This window comes from Acinonyx jubatus, chromosome X (genome assembly GCF_027475565.1).
Source record: "Acinonyx jubatus isolate Ajub_Pintada_27869175 chromosome X, VMU_Ajub_asm_v1.0, whole genome shotgun sequence".
NCBI lineage: Eukaryota > Metazoa > Chordata > Mammalia > Carnivora > Felidae > Acinonyx > Acinonyx jubatus.
The window spans coordinates 13,338,631-13,356,407 of record NC_069389.1 but is presented as its reverse complement, the minus strand read 5'-3'; the positions used below and the strand labels follow the sequence as shown (position 1 = coordinate 13,356,407).

At 44.3% G+C, this 17,777-nt stretch overlaps 1 protein-coding gene across 12 annotated transcripts in view; it reads right to left on the bottom strand.

The window, feature by feature from the left end:
* REPS2 (RALBP1 associated Eps domain containing 2) overlaps positions 1-17,777 on the bottom strand; it is a 353,324-nt gene that overhangs the window by 166,658 nt on the left and 168,889 nt on the right. For all 12 annotated transcript variants that reach the window (XR_008290030.1, XM_053202117.1, XM_053202118.1 and 9 more), the window contains 2 exons: positions 7,163-7,246; positions 5,801-5,946 (listed from right to left, as the gene is read on the bottom strand). Coding sequence is in view for 11 of the 12 variants with exons in the window: in XM_053202117.1 (XP_053058092.1) it covers positions 5,801-5,946; positions 7,163-7,246 (230 nt within the window). In the remaining variant the exon portion in view is untranslated. The remainder of the gene's footprint in view (positions 1-5,800; positions 5,947-7,162; positions 7,247-17,777) is intronic.

Genomic DNA, 17,777 nt, shown 5'->3' with positions numbered 1-17,777 from the left:
ACAGCTTAGCAGTGTGGACTGAGATACATAACTTGGATGTCAAGGGACTGTGCCAAGTGAAAAAAAGCCAAACTCACAAGGTCACATGCTGTGCGATTCTATTTATATAATATTCTCAAAATGATAAAACTATAGATAGGGGAAACAGATCAATCGTTGCCAGGGGTAAGGAATGGTGAGGAGGACGGGGTAGGTCTGACTTCTGTACCTTGATTACAGTGGTGGTTACAAGATTCTACACATGGGATTAAATGACACAGAACTACACATACACTATCCCAATGCCAGTTTCCTGGTTTTGATATTGTACTACAGTTTGGTAAAATGTTATCCATTAGGAGAAACTAGGCAAAAGAACACAGGACTGGGGCACCTGGATGGCTCAGTCGGTTAAGCATCTGAGCTTGGCTCAGGTCATGATCTCGTGGTTTGAGAGTTTGAGCCCCGCATCGGGCTTGCTGCTGTCAGCACAGAGCCTACTTCGGATCCTCTGTCCCTCTCTCTCTGCCCCTCACCTACTTGCATGTGCGTTCACTCTGTCTCGCTCTCTCAAAAATAAAACATTAAAAAAAAAAGATACACGGGACTGCTCTGTACAGTTTTTGTAATTTCTTGTGAATCTGTAATTATTTCAAAATAAAAAGTTTAAAAAAAGATGTTGATCAGAACTTGATGTCCCTCTTTAAACTACCACATTATGTGTGCTCAGTTCCTAACAGTTTCCTCCTTCTTTGGGAACTGTCTCCATCTCCTCCCACCTCCTCCACTGGGATGGGCCCCTGGCAGGCAGTCATATTTGTCTTAAGAAAACCTTCACCTCTATTTTGACCCTTGAGTGGATGCTGGCCCATGCTGAGCTGACCAAATTCTCCCTCCAAAGGATCTGGGTTATGGCTAATAGTTCAGTTCAGCCTGGGCCCAGCACAGAGAGAAAGTAATCTCTGGAGTTGTAGGTGCTTGAGGAGTCTTCACAGATAAAAATGTCAAAAACACCCTAAGAAAATTGAGAGGAATGAGAAGGCACCCCAAAGGGTTTGCAATCTTCTCTTCCAACCCACTCCTAATCCCGCCGCGGATTTCTATGAGTCACCCCTATATTCTTATAATAAAGAGAATGGTTTTGCTACCTCAAGTTGCTTTTTATCATTTGCTACAAAGGAGGCCTAAATAACACCAAGATAGGATCAAGCCCAGAATACCTATGAAGAGGTCAGCAAAGCATTTAACTTGCCTCATCCTCTTAAGAGTTGCTTCTGCAGTTTGTCTCTTCAGGTTCTTGTAATATTTTCACTCACTGTTCCAGGCCAGGCTCTACCTGGCCTGGTTTCCACGGAGGAAAATGAAGGAGTAACAGTTAAGCAGACATTTACTTTGTCTGGTTCTACTGTGTGTCATGCTATCTATCAATTAAGAACTGCAGCACTGTGAGGCACCGTCCACTCAAGGTTTTGCGGCCGACTATCCTCCAAAACCTATTCCTGTGCCCTCTTGTTTGCAGTAGCCAGCCTATCATCTGCAGTTGAATGAGGTACACGCCATCCAACCAAAAAACTCTATTTCCCTGTCTCTACTGCAGGTAGGTAAGGCTATATGTCTAACTCTGGGCCAAAGGGATCAGAGAGAAGTGATGTGTGCCACTTCTGAGTCATGTCCTTAAAAGTAATCTGTTTTCTCTCCATTTTTCCTTTCTCCTCTCTGGGGCCCAGAATATGAACATGCTGGTGAGCCATCTGCAACCACAGGGATAAAGGGAACCCCCATGGGGATCTAGAACAAGAACACAGGAAGGCACCTGGGTTCCTGGGCATAGCTACTCTATGCTTCGACTACTCACCATCTCAGATTTTTACACAGGAAAGAAGGCAATTTCTACGTTAGCTGAGTGGCTGTTACCTGGGTTTCAATCAAACAGCTGAATAAATATTTGAAAGAATATAAACTAGGGTCTCTTGATGAGAAAAATCTTCTTAGCCTCCAACCTGAGCCCTGATTTCTCCCAAGGAATTATGAGTACAGCTTCTAAGAAATGAAGTTGTATTGCCTTTTCTCTACTTGGAAATGGTAGATTTCATTAGGGATGCCACTCATCAGCCCCACAGACATTCCTGTGCTGCCAAATATGAAGCAGGAAGAAAAACAGAATCCCAGCCACATTGAGAGCGTCATGCAGGCAAGCAGACACTGCCACACTGGCTGCTGGGTATGCCCTGGGGTGGTCCAGGACGCTGTGGCCGCTGGCACAGTTTCAGTCATAGTACTGTTACACAACATCCTCTCTCTCCAAACTGTTCAAACAATTCTATTTTCCCAAAGTTCATCTTTACTAGATAGGCGAGATGTGAGGCAAAACCAAGTAAACCAAAGTATTTCTTTAAAAAACCCATTTTTGTCCTTAGGAGCAGCTCATTAATGATGACACAATACAAGAGGTGTTTACTAGTTATAACCTGGACTCAGCAGCTTGCGTGGAGACAATATTTTATTTTTCTTTTGCCCTAAATGGAGTAGACGATGATATCTGAAGAAGAATTTGTTTCTTACAATAGGTCAGTGCTGATGCTGATTTCCCAAAGAGCTGATGTCCACTTTCCAACTAGTCTTTTTTTTTTTTTTTTTAGCCTTTCTTAACCAGGGTTCTGTTAGGTAATTAAGAAAATGATTTGTGACTCTTTTCTCATTTTTCCCCAAACAATACATAGTAAAGACCACTCCAGATGCATGAGAGAGATTAATTTCCTACAGACAAGAGATGTCTAAGCACATGAGAATTTAATTCTTTCCCCAAAAAACCATGGGTAAATAAGAACTATACATCATGTTTCTGGCTGTCTCTCTCTCCAGGGCTTAAAAAATTATGAATGCTGGGGTGCTTGGGTGGCTCAGTCGGTTAAGTGTCAGACTCTTGGTTTCGGCTCAGGTCATGATCTTGTGGTTCATGAGTTCATTGGCTGTGTGCATTGTGAGTGCGTTGGGCTCTGCGTGGACAGTGTGGAACCTGCTTGGGACTCTGCTCCTCCTCTGCTCGCTGTCTCTCAAAATAAATAAATTAAAACAATTTTTTTAATAAAAATAAAATAAATTATGAATGCTAAGTTGCTTCTTATCACTCCAAAATAAACTGGTCTAGGAACTAAAACAAGCTGTATGAAATTCATCCCTGCCATTTACAGCACTATTTGTGTTGCTGGTGGCCAGGAGACTCTCTCAGCCTGACACCACATGGTCATCTAACTAGTGAGAGAGTATCACAATGAGGGACAGTCACTAAACAGGTAGATAAAAGAAAAAAGGATCTCCTTTCAACAAATGGTACGGGAACAACAGGATATCCACATGCAAAAGAATGAAGCTGGGGCCCTTCCTCACACTATACACAAACATGAACTCAAAATTAACCATGGATTTCGATGTAAGAGCTAAAACTATAAAATCTGTAGAAGCAAACACAGGAAAAAATCTTTATGAACTTGGGTTAGGCAATGCCTCCTAGCTATGACACTAAAAGCACAAGTAACAAAAGAAAGAAAAATAGATAAACTGGATGTCATCAATATTACAAACTTCTGCACTGCAAAGGACACCTTGAAGAAAGTGAAAAGACAACCTACAGAATGGGAAAGAATATTTGCAAGTCATACATCTGACAAGGGACTTGTATCCAGAATAGGCCAAGAACCCATTACTCAGAATAAAAAAAAAAATCTGAGCAAAAAAGGGCAAAGGATCTGAGTAGACATTTCACTGAAGAAGATACACAAATGGCCAATAAATATATGAAAAGATGTTCAACCTCATTAGGCAAGAGGGAAATGCAAATCAAAAGCACAATAAGATACCCCTTCACACCCACTACGATGGCTGTAAAAATTAAAAAAAAAAAAAAAAAGAAACAGATAACAACAAGTGTTGGAAGAAACTGGAGAAACTGGAACTCTCGTTTGTTACCCGCCAAACTGTAAAATGCTGCAGTCACAGTGGAAAACAGTTTGGCAGGTCCTCAAAATACTAAATATAGAGCTGCCATATGACCCAGAAATTCCACTCCTAAGTACATACTGCAGACAAATGAAAACGTAAGACCACACAAAAAACTTGTACACAAAGAGTGTACCAGTGATGTTCTTTCTAGCTTCAAAGTGGCAACAACCCACATGTCCATCAAGTGAGAAACGGATAAATACAACGGGGTCTATCCATATAACGGAACATTACTGAGCAATAAAAAAAGAAGTACCCATTTGTGCCACAACACAGACAAACCTTGGACACGCAATGGTAACTGGGAAAAAAGCCAGCCACAAAAGACCACATGTTGCATGATTCCATTTACATGACATGGCCAGAACAGGCAAATTTATAACAAAAAAAAAAAAAAAAAAAGAAAGTAGATTAGTGGTTGCCTGGGACGCAGGATGGGGAATGGAAAGTGACTGCTAACAGGAATGGAATTTCTTTGGGGGGCAATGAAAATGTTCTAAAATTAGATTGCGGCAACAGCTGCACAACTCTGTGGATATACTGAACACCACCGAACTGTACATGGAAAAGGGTGAATTGTATGCTATGTGAATTATACCTCAATAAAGCTGTTTAAAAAAACAGACGAAGGAAAGAAAATGAAAAAGATCTCTGCGTGAGCCCCACCAGCCACTGTCTGTGCGCTCTGGTAGATGTAGCGGCCACCCCTGACCGGCGGTAATGTGAAACAGAGACTAAAGTGGAAAGCTGGGGGAGCACTCGGAAGCGAGTTTAGCCATCTCTGTCCCTGACGGGGATCCGTCCCCTAGGCCTGAGGGTGACAGGAAGATGGTCGAGACTGTCAGCGGCCAGTAAGGACAAAATACACTTCCTTTATGCACTGACACCGTTAGGAAATGATCCATTTGGAAAAACAGACACAGACACCATCCTGTGAAGAATAGTGCCACACAAATTCAGAACGGGGTTTGGGCTCCAAAGGCAAGTTGCACCTCCAGAGTCTATTGCTTCTCCTTCCACAACAGTGGAAATGGGAGAAGCCCAAAGCAGCCCCTGGGATCTGCGAGGCCTCGAGAGCAGTGTCAGGGCACATCTTGGGCACTGACATTAGTGCCCAGTCGAGCTCACTTGCAAAGTCATGCACAGCAGCAGGTTTCTGCCCTCAACACCTCGCTCGATTTCACTAGAGGGAAACTGAGGCAAGTGACAGCCTTCCTTAAAGCCAAAGCCTTCTGGAGAAAAATGGTTTGTCCAAGAGCACTGTTCTCTCGGCTCCCGGCCATGTCCACAGGTGTGCCCCCCTCCCTCCAATGTCTGTTACAGCCAGTCATATGGGCATTTTGGATGCTCCACATGCAACCATTCTGTGCCGAGACGAGTGAAAACAGGCAATTTTCATGGGGACTGAGAAGAAATCACAAGCCATATCTACTGAAAGCTGGGTCTAAGGGTCATGAAGCTAACCATTCGCCCTGGGGCAACAGACGACAGGTCAAGAGGGAAGACTGGCATCTCTATCACTGTCTTCCTCCTCGGAAAACGTGGGCCCCCATAAGAAGAGGGGTGGGAAGGAGACAAAGAGGAGGGAAGGAAGGAATCAAACCAAAATGCTACAGCTTTGTACTCGCTCGCCCCTTGGGGTGGTGGTCTCTTTCTAGGGGACTGGCAGGCTGTAATAGTACCACAGAGATGACTAAGATAAAATACAACCATAAAATCACACTCTTCTATGGCCATGAATATAAATGTAAACATATTTACATTTACACATGCGTGAAGATTTAAAAGGTAGTCTCCAACCTCACTGATCTGATGGACTTACTTTTGGACTGCCGCGTGGGGTTTCACAGTCGCTGCCGATGCTGGCCCACCAACAGCGGTAGAAGTGTCTTGGTTTTCTGTAGCTGGGTTTTCAGGTCGGAATTTCCTTCGGATGGGCTTTGATGGAGGCTGAGAATACGGTATGTCCTGCGGATTAAATACAAAACAATAAAACCCAAAAGTTAAAAACCGAAATGCTCCCCCATTATGCCAAAGCCCCATGTTCCTCTAGGTCAGGCGTGTGCTCTGTTCCAACTCCACACCCGAGGATAAAAGGCAAATTCATGGCTTGGCAAGAACTGGAGGGACACAGGCATCAGGTTCCACCCTCCCTCTCTTCCTTTTCTGAACGCTGTGTGCATCTCACACCACGAGGCCTTTTCTAACTGAAGCCAAAGCTCACTCTTGCCTCACTTTGGGGCTTGTGGGAATATGTTAGACGTTTTGAAGTTTGTGATGGTCTCAGTCATCTGCTCCTCATTCTTCCATTCCCAATTCCTACATGAAGTCAAGCTCAAGGGCCACAATGTCGTCTTCTAAATTTTTTAATGTTTATTCATTTTTTTGAGAGACAGAGACAGAGCACAAGTGGGGGAGGGGCAGAGAGCTAGAGGGAGACACAGAATCCGAAGCAGGATCCAGGCTCTCAGCACAGAGCCCAACACAGGGCTCGAACCAGCGAACCGTGAGATCATGACCTGAGCTGAAGTCAATGCTTAACCGACTCAGCCACCCAGGTGCCCCAGCAAGAGCCACAATGTCTTCTGGGAGGAGACAGCCAGCCTGCTTCCTGGGAGGCCCCTCCTCACCCATGCTCCTGAGCCCAAGGCCAGTGTTCTGACCAGAGAAGGGTCTGAGAAAAATGGGACCAGTAAGAAGAGGATGAGGTGAACAGAGAACACAACGAGTGAGTGGTGCCTACTGAGCAAAATGACCTGGGACTCAGAGACATGAAGGAAGGGGATGAGGCTAAAGTGAAGACACCAGGACTCAAAAGGGCACCATGGCACACAAAGAGCAGACTGCCCTCCCTCAGAGGCACTCCCAGAGGCTCAGCAGCACGCAGGGTTCTGCTAAAGGCACCTGGCCCTCCCCACCATACCGCCTGAACTTGCCAAAAGCAAGGCCGCCATATTTAACTGGGGTGTTGAAGAGGGAAGTGCAAACTGTCAGTGGCATCAAGGTCAGGCCCAAGAATCATCAGCACCCTAATCTTCACAAAGAACCCACATTCTAGGAAACCCGAATCATTAACATTCACCTCAGGACACAAAAACCATGAAAGTGATTTGCAAACAAAGACAAGAAGCCCAGGGGAGGGGCTCATAATGCCATGACAGTAGCACCTTCCCCTTGGCCTTACCTTCTTTGCTGGACTGCTCTCTGCAGCTTGGGAGGGGGCTCTGTTCAGCTGGGGGTGTATTTCAGCCTCAGGCGCTTGCTCAGACTGTAGCAAAATATCACACAGAAGATAAAAATGCAGAAACGTAACTACCTAAATATATAATGAAGAAAACTTAGAAAAAGTCGCTAAGTGGAAGTTGATTTAGACCAACTTACAGCCAAGCATGGTCAGGTGTTCAGATCCTTGAGAAAAAGTTCCCTACACCCTGTCATTCCCTCCCATGCTCCCTTCCAGCATTGTTCAATCTTAAGAAAAGAAGTCACGGTTATGTCTGTAACTGGACATACATATTGCAAAACACTAATGCCTTATAAGTGCAAACAAAAAAACATTAGGATTATCAGAAAAAAAGGCACTGGGAAAGGAGTCAAAATTTTAACCCAAGTACTAACAAAAACAATAACCATAATAATAATAAAAAAACACTTTAAAAATATTTTTTAAATATATTAAATTCCTAAGAAAAACAGATAGGACTCTTTACCTTTAAAAAGGTAGGGATGGGAGAGCATGATGAAAGGAGTCAACAGAAGGGTTGAGGCCACGGAGTGGTATGGAATCAATGAATAAATGCACCAAGATTGGCAAGTAATGCTCCCAAAGCCCGTCAAGGCACAGCAGGTACCAGAGAGCCAAGCAGCAGAGCACAGGAAGACGAGGCACCACTGCTGCGCCCCCATCTCCAGGAGGCTTGCTACATTCAGCTGCTCTTAGTCGGCAATGCAAAGTGTTAACGTGCTGAGAAAAACCCTCCATGTAAATGAACTAACGGGACTTCGTGATGGTGACAACAGTCCTCTACCCACAAATTAAAATGCATTACAGGAACACACGCTGCAGCACAACCATCAGCCTTAGTGTGTCCAGTCTGTCCCTAACCCGGCCTTCTGCAACCTCTTGCATGGCTTCTTCCTTCCTCTGCGTCCACCGAAACAGACAAGGGCACCAATGCTTCCCCATTTATCAGATTCTTCCTGCCTCTTCCAGTTTTGTCACAGGCCTTCTGCCCAACACAGCACCCTTGACTGTCTTTTTAAAACTCCCATCCCTGGCATCTGAAGAACCGCAAAGTCCTACGGATCATCATTATCTTTCTTTCCTGTTTTGATTCCTCTCATCCCTCAGCTGTAGGATTTCTCAAGGCTCCGTCTTTGGTTCTCCCACCCTATACCTCCCACTGCCATTCATTCTTTCCCAGAGTAATCCCATCCGCTCCCACATTTGCACGGCCCTAGCCAGAAACCTCGGTTCCCAACCACCTCTGCACCTCTTTCAAACCCACTATGCAGGCTTTTGGTGCCTGATTTCTCGTTCCAAGTTTTGCTTATAGCCTTCTCCTTTCCATCAAGGATAACTGTATTGTTGTTGTCGATAGATATCTGAAACACCAAACACTGTGTCACACGGTTCTCCGGGTGTTCCGCAGGGATGAAAGCATTTCCTCATCACAGCCCTAGGAAGCAGTCATTCCCCCCATCTTATTACTGAAGAAACTGATGATCAAGAAGTTGAGGAACTCACCCAAGATCACACAAACAGCCGAGTCTGAACCCAGGCCTCAGGTTCCGACGCCGGGCATGTGACGACTATGCAATACGGCCTCAGGTACTCTCGGGCCTGACTGGTAAGTCATTCAAGAAATATGTATTGAACAGCTACTGCAGGCAAGTCTTGTGCTAGAGCTGGTATTCAAGATAAATGATACCCAGACCTTTCTTACAAGGAGCTTGAAGTCTAATGGAAAAGGCACAGAAACGACTGGGCAAGCATGCTTCAGTGGAATTCCAGACTATGGTGAGGAAGTATGGGGGCTCCGGGCACACCCAGGCCTTGCGGGTCAACAAAGACTTGGGTGAGACCTGAGTCTCAGGGTGCTGCCAGCTACTGGGGCAGTGCACGGGGATGGTAAGAAAAGAGGCTCCGGAACCCAGAACACCAGCTTAGCATGCCACAAGAACACCAGAGGCCTGTCCCCAAGACAGGAACTGTGAGAGAAGCAGGTGTAAGGCAAGCTCATTTTTAGCCATACCGGGTTTAAAACACCCAGGCAACATCTGAGCGAAGCTATCCGGGAGCCATTCCTTGTCGGGAGCATGGGGATTCCAAGCGTTCACCCGCCTTCCTTGGGTTCTGACAAATAATGTCCTACTTCAACATCCGCGGGCCCGATGTCAGCTTCATTAAGGGGTGAGTGAGGGCCCAATAACCTCCCAAATGCAGGGCTTCCCGTGACCTGTGCAGAAGAACACAACTTGGACCTGAGGTCCCTTCTTGCCCTCCACCCGCAGATCTATTGCTTGGAACGTGAATGTCCTGGCCTCAAGCGTACGCACACAAGCCCCTGCAGGAGCGCAGGTACGCATTGGTACGTCCTTCCAGGGAAAAGGAGCCAGAGACCAGTCTCCTCACCTTTCAACTGCTCAGGTCCCCTCCATTATCAGGCAAAGGAGTGCTCGCCCTAATGCTCCCTTTCCTGGGGAGATGAGCAGTCTCCCTCTTGTAGTAACATTGAGGGAAATGATAAATCGAACCCTCTTTTCAACAAAAATAAGGATTCTGAGCACAGCAAAAGGAGTAGAATGTCACTGTCACTGCCTCCACACTCTCTTAAACATCTCTAAAAACAGGAATGTTGTGGGAGTTGGGAAGGATGAAAGAACAGTTTTAAGCGTCTGACAATTTTTTCCATTCACGGGTTTACCTTCTGAAATTGTATACAAAGACTAGGTCTTCTAGCTCTACCACAGGGAACAAACCACTCCAGGGCGTCACGTCGGGCACAATCTAACCACCAATCTCCTTGGGAGGAACACCAAGAGGGCCCGTCACCACTCCATGACTGATTCTAAATGGGTCCATCTATTGAACATTCAGGGGAGTGAAATCTTGTGAGGAGCCTGGAACACGGGGATCAAGAAAGTCCTGGAAAGGCAGAGGTTCGCCAGAGCCAGAAATTATCCCAGGAAAAGAGACGAGGAAAGAAAACAAGCTTTGTGATAAAAACAAACAAACAAAAACAAAGATGGGATTTAGAGGTACAAAAGCCCCTCTTCACAATAAACAATTTCACTTGCATTCAAGAAACTAGGGTAAGGCTTAGCAGCTGGAAAGCAGAACAAACCTGGAAGATTTCGTTGCTATTTCTTCAGACATTTCTAAGGTAACAACTTGGAGAGAATGATAACCCATGAAAACAGGGGGACCTCAGCAGCTCCCCTTTTCCTGCACATATTGAAGAAAGTAGGGAACAACTCTATCAATATGGAAAATAGGCCCTTGTCTGAAAGTTTTGAAGGTCTGAACTGAAATCCAATGCCTGAATCTTGTAAAAGAGACAAGTATTTGGATTACAATTACTAGTACAAATGGCAGTCCTTCCCTCACGGTTCACTGTGTAACACGTACCCAGCCAGGATGTGGCAAGGCAGGAAAATGTACTTTTAGCCAAGAGCTCACTGAAACTCAAGCTTAGGTTCCTTTTAAAAATATATATCTCATATTTTAATTTTGATACTGCCCTATCCACAAATGAGACATATATTTTCATTCTCATCTTGCAATGAAAAGCCTGTTTAAGTCACGTGCACTTGGAAGGTACTGCCACTCAGGACACGGAGATCTGTTCTGGGGCTTTGCCCATTCCTACGGCTGATAGGACAATATAGACCCTGCTCAGCTGGCCCACCAGAAATGGACACAGGGCCAGGAAGGCTAAGCATTGTCCACCAGAAGTAGCGTTTGTTTAGCTATTTAATTACACAGATATTTATTTTGTATACATCATGTATCACTTTCCAAATAACACTCATGTTCTACTTCTAGGGAACTAGACCTGAGACACCAGGCAAACTGCTCCCAGAATAGGAGAGTTAAAGCCTTCTGATGTGCTCCTCCTTGGTTTCTCTCTCAGATCACTTGTTCTGGAAAAAGTCAGCCGCCATGTTGTGAGAACACTCAAGCAGTCTTAACAAGGGGCCCATGTAGCAAGGAATTAAGGCCTCCCACCGACAGCCATGTGGGAGAGCCATCTTTGAGATAGATCTTCCAGCCCCAGTCGAGCCTTCAGTTAACTGCAGTCCTGCCTGACATCTTGACTGCAGCCTAATGAGACCCCATAAGCCAGAACCACCAGATTAGTTTCTCCTTAATCTCTAACCCACAGAAACTATGAGACAATAAATGTCACCTGTTTTAGGCTCCAAAAACACCCATTCTCGTAAGTCTGAAATATGGAGTCTAGTAGGGCGGAATAAGGGTGAACAGTAGAGAAGAAGGAGAGCACTACAGCTGGAGAACAACAGTGCAGTGGATCACACGTGGTCTTAGAGATCACTGTCCCAGATGGTCTAGTAGCTACTCAGCACCATTCCCCCACTTGCGTCGTCTTCCCTATGTTGCAGGGGTAGAAGCCTGGGAACAATATTTATAAAATCCCCTTTCAATAATGCTCCTTGTTGACTCTGAGAGTCACTCACGTTAAACCAAGACGGTGAAAGAAAAGAAGCTGTATTACTGCTCCTCTGGCAGTGGTGGAAAGAAAAGCATGGGGCTCAGCCGCAGGAAGATCTTGTAGTGGCCTCAGGCATTTCCCCACAAACCGTTACTTAGATGCTGCGGGCAGCCTGAGCATCTCCAGCTGTTTCCTTTAGTTCCTGCAAAGTCTTAAGGTTCAGAAAATTCTGGCCAACCTGACTGGTGGCCTTCCCTCATCTTTGCTCCTCTAGCAATCTAATTCTTTAAGTATCTAATTCCTTGAATGAAATCTCTTCCAGGGTGACATACCTAGAATGGTTTCTGTTTTCCCCACCAGATCTTGGCTGATACATCCATGTTGAGGATTTGGAGCTTATCCAGAGAGCCATAGGTGGAAGGGGGCATGGAAAGATTTTAAGTAGGGAAGTGATGAGACTAGATTTGCATTTTAGAAAGATTACTCTGAATCCAGTGAGTAAAATGGATTAAAAGGAACCCATCTTGGGGCAATTCACTTAAAAGCCCAAAAATGAAAACAAGACAAGAGATGACGGTCACTTAAAGCAATCTGGTGGGAGTGGGGATAGGCAGATTTGAGAGCTATTTAGCTTGAGACTGAATACATCCTTGGTGACTGATGGAATGTGATAAGTCAAAGAACAATGACACATGGGAGCCAGATTTTGGTCTTCAACAGTGGATAACGGTTGAGAGAAAATAGTTTAAAGCGAGGAAAAGATAGATGGCAGCATAAAAGCTGAATAAAATTAAGCAGATTCATCACAAGCAGTGCTAGAACAACCCACCTATATCTTAAGGCAGTATCTCTCAAATAGGGGTTCCAGGGAACACCAGTTCTATCAGTTGCCTGGACGGGGATAGGAAAAGTTTTTCTGTAAGGAGCAAGGTAATAAATATTTTCAGTTGTACAGGCCATTTGGTCTCTGTGTCTCCAATGCAAAAGCAGCTAAAGACACCACAATGAACGGGTGGGACCGTGTTCCAATAAACTTTACAAAAACACGTGGGTGGGATACATTTAGCCTGTGGGCCAGTCTGTCAGCCCCTGGCAGAGAGGAAAAAGAATCTACAAAAAAGTTTAGGGAACACTGCACAGTCTCTCTCCCTCCTAGAAATTCACAGAGCACACTGCACATCACACACACTCTGAGATCCCATGAGGTGAAGGAAGCCACTGCCTTGGCTTACTTAACCCAGCAGTTCCCAAACTTATTGGGCTTCGACTTCTTATTCTCATGTAACTCCTATTAACATCCAGCGGAACTAACGTTCTGTGGAACACACCTTGGGAAACAATGACCTACAGGTTGGGTTTTAGAGAACAAAGGAAAACTATTCCATTTGACCTCAAGGCCAAAAGCCACATTCCACACCTAATCCTTTGAGAGGGGCATTCTGCCCCGCCGTGGTGTGGTGGTCGTCTTCGTTGTGGTCAGCAGGTCTAGCTCTGGGGCATTTCTGCGAGGCTCCCTTCCCCAGGAGTGGAGAGGCAGGGTGAGGATGGGGTTGCTGCCTGGCAAGAAAGGCCCACCTTCATTTCTCCCTTCCTCCCGCCTTCCTTGCAACAGCAGCTCTGGCTGCTGCCAACTCCTCTGTAGCAATTAATTTACTGGGCTTCCTTTAAAAGCTCCTGGACACAAACACAACAAAACCACTCCTTATAAGAGCTAAAGCAGATGAACACAACACTGATAAATTACCGGTTTGTTTAAAGTAGCTTAAAACAACATGTCCCAGATTCCTGTCTGGACCGGGCAGGCTAGCATTGCGAAGGTCCTACAGCTCCCATCTGAGTCCACGTGCTGACTCCACCTCCTACCTGGGCCGCTGCAAAAACTGTGCTGGGTCTTTTTCTAGCCTTCAGTTTTTTCTCAGTCCAGTGTACCCCACACACACTGAGGAACTAATTTTGTGAAACACCTTCTCTCATCAAAACACTTTCCTAAAAGCCTTTCAATTGGTCTGTAAGGCCTATGGCATAGCACCACAGGCCTTAGGGACACTCGGCCAGTTAAAAGACCCTCCATCATCCGGCTCCAATTTACCTCTGCATCATAACTGCATTAGTTTGCCCATATGGAACCAGCTCCAGGCACGTAAGTATTACCTGAATCTTCAAACACACCAGAAATTTCTTCCCAACTCAATTCTGTTTGTTCTAGACCTTCTATGCCCAGTGGTTCCCAAATGTAGCTGCACAGGAGAATTACTGGGGAATTTTTATAAATTACAGACTTTTAGATACTACTCCAGACTTCCCTGATTAGAATCTCCTAGGGGTGGAGCACTAGAAATTTCTATTTTAACAAGCTCCCTGGGTAATTTTTATGTAGCCAGCCCAGACCAACTGGGGACCATCGATGGCCCAAACTCTTCATATAAGTCTCCAAGGTCCTAGTGTGAAAAAGGCCACAGGTGCTGCCCCAAAAACGAACTAGGCTAAAGTGTTTTCTTGTCCATTTACCATGAAGGAAATAGGGCTGTCTGCCATATGATTTCATAAATAAATAATGAAAGGTGGGCAAAATCTTCAGCAATAAGATTTTTACTTACTGCAAATTTGCAGAGTGCCTGGCTGGCTCACTTTGTGGAACATGCAACTCTTGATCTCAGGGTTGTGAGTTTGAACCCCACGTTGGGTGTAGAGATAACTTTAAAAGAATAAAATCATAAATAAATGTCAAATTTGCAACAAAACAAAATCGGGGGAAGGGGGAGAAAGGGAATTAGAGAAAGGTGATCAAGAGGCACAAACTTCCAGGTCTAAGAGAAGTAAGAGGGATGTGTTGCACAGCATGGTGACCACAGCTAATGCTGCTGTACGATGTATAGGAAGTTATTAAGAGAGTAAATCCTGAGAGTTCTCATTATAAGGAGAAAACTTCTTCCTTTCTTTTCTTTGTTTTTATTTTATCTATATGAGAAGATGGATGTTAGCTGAACCTATTGTGGTAATCTTTCACAATATATGTTTATCAAACCATCACGCTGTACATCTTAAGCTTAACAGTGATATTACTTCTCAATAAAACTGAGAAAACAAATCAAATCTTTTTAAAAAGTAGTCTAATTGCAGAACTTGTCGCTAAGGTGGGGGTAATTGGTGAAGTTATTTTATAAGCTTTGTAATATTCATGCTACTGACAGATTAGAAAAAGAAACTCAAATTTCATTTATTCCCCAAGAATCCAGGCAGTTTCCAAGACTGGGAATCACAAAGGCAGCAGCTAAGTTCTAGGCAGATAAGCAGACGATTGTGCCATGGCCTCTAGGGAATCCCCAGCATCCCACTGGTATTCATTCGGTGCCTACCTTTCACCGGACCTCCATCTCTGCTAGGTAAGGGCACATTAGAAAAGCCACGTGGTCACACCCAGAAATAGAAGATGCAGAACCAGTGGCCAGGAGCACACTGGCCACAGCAAACCCCGTCATTCCACAATCAGTTTCAGAGAGAGGGTCCAAAAAACTGAATTTCTCTGCAAGAATGATTACTAAAATCCACGACCCCAGCCACCTATGAGAGACAGAAATGGGGCTGATGCATACGCATGTGGAAGGCAGGATCTGTGCTTTGCTTCACTATCCTTCTCCCAATGCCTAAGCAGAGTGGCAGCACACAGCAGGTCCTCGGATCAATGTGTGGAATGAGCTAGTAATGAACTCAACACTGTTTTGTGTTCCACTGGACAAGTCAAGAATTCATCCTACAGTAACTGGAGCCATGGAGCACATCGGTTACAGGGCAGAGGCTTTGGAATCGATCCAGGGTTTGCACTTGCTGGGTATATAACCCCCCGGGCACGTACTTAACCTCTCTGAGCCACAGTTTCTTCATCTGCACTAGGGGATAATCCACCTAACTCCTAGCATTTGTAAGATTAAGCAAAATAGCTGTCTAGAGTGCTAAGCACAGTAACATAATAACTGCTCAGTAATGGCAGCTACTATCATAATTAAGAGTAAATATACAATTGGTTTCCCACTCAAAGATTCCGCAACCTGCAAATAGCAGCCAATTCAACATAAAGGACTCTTACTCTCTTGCCAAAAGATGAAAACTTATACTGAGAAAGTGCTGACTCCGGTTTAGATTATACACAGATCCCATAGAGCAGGCTACCCACAATCCAAATTTGTGCCACTGGATGTTGCTGCTACCAATAGTGAAGGGAAGACGCTTTTAAAAATAAAAGCCTTTACAGGTTTCATGGCTGCTTCAGCACAGACATCTCGGGCAGCTTACACTGAACATCTCTGGTGGCCCCTAGAGCTGGCCAACCCAACACCAGGGACACACCCAGGTGAACACTGACAGAGGAGCTCAGGGACAACTGCTCTAGAAGTGGATAATCAGTAACTAGAATGGGCAACCAGTCCCTGGATACAGCAGTCACACAGCACAGTCTCTTGGGAATTTTTGGAGTCCACTGGATTACAGACAACGCCATAAAACACACTTATTGTTAGAACTAAAGGACCATGGGTGCTTTATTTTGGTCTAAAAGACAAATACCTTGACTACGCCTGGGGTTTTGGTCTTCTATTTCCAATTTCTAGTAATAGAACAGAAATCTGAGTCAAGTCTGAGCCTCACTCCCTATTCATCACACTCCTAAAGCCATATATGACAATGCGATCTGCAGAGTTGACAACACAGACCACATAAGTAAGGTGATCTACACGACAGGGTTGTCTTGAGATTCATGTTTCCCAATGACTAAGGGTGAAAAAAGATGCCATATGCATACCTCTTGCCATACTAAACAGACGCTTACTTAAACGGGCAGCACCACCATCACAATTCAAAGGCGTCTAGATAGTAGGCCTTTAGAAATTCCTTTTGCTGGTTCCCCAGCCCTGACATAATAGGTCCGGGAAACAATACAAAAAGCATATAAAAATTTCAAAGTGCCTCAAAGCCCTAGCCTCACTTGATATTTTACCACACTTAAAATTTTGAATACCACTCCCAGTTCCACTGTTCTGTATTAGTAATCGAGTGTGTGAACCACTTCTCTTCTAACTAGTGATAGCTCATAGTTAGATTGTGATTAATGTCCTCTTTTGGGTTGACATAGCTCTTCCTGCATGAGCTATGTCCATCAGAAGAAGGTGGCTTTTAAAAATTTCAATTAGAAACAGTTGGCGGGAGAGGGAACTATAAAAATTATGTAAGAGTTAGGAGCCAGTCATAAAATAAACTCAGTATTGATGAGAATGTAGGAACTGGAACAGGCACACTGTTGATAGAGCATAAATCAGTACAAACACTTTATAAAACTGTTCAGCAGTACCCACGAAGGCTGAACATAGGCCTAACCTATGACCCAGCAATTCTACTGTAGGCATACATCCAAGAGAAATGAAAACATACATCCACTCAAAAACTTGTACGTGAATGTGCACAGGAGCATTATTCATAAGTGCCAAAATCTGAACACTACCCAAATGTCCATCAACAGTAGAAAATAGTGATACCTTTGCACACATAATGGAATACTATACAGCAGTGATCTAAAATTACACACAACAATATGAATGAATCACACATCTTTTAAGCCCAAAGAAGACTGACACAAGAGTATATACTGCATGGTTCCACTTATATAAGGTAAAAAATAGGTAAAACTGATCTATGCTGTTAGAAGTCAGAATAGCGGTAACCCTACAAAGGAATAGTAACTGGAAAAATAGCCTAAGATAGGCTTTCTGGGGTCCTAGTAATATTTTGTTTCTTGATTTGAATGCTGATTATACACATGTGTTCAGCTTGTGAAAATTCATTCAGTTGCACACTCAATGGGCACTTTTCAATATGCATGTTATACTTCAATAAAAAAGTTAAAAAATAAATCCAGTAGAGCCAATTTCCTATAATGTCCTTAAAGTGCCACCTAGTGGCACAAGTTAAATGTAAACAAGAGGGAAGCGTCATCTCTAGTGACTTCAAAAATATTGTCCCATTCCTAACAGCACATTTTACGACTGGGCTGAAACAGTGCCCTAGACTAAAAACAAACAAACAAACAAACAAACAAACAAACAAACAGCTCTTGTCTGGCGCAGAGAATCCCTA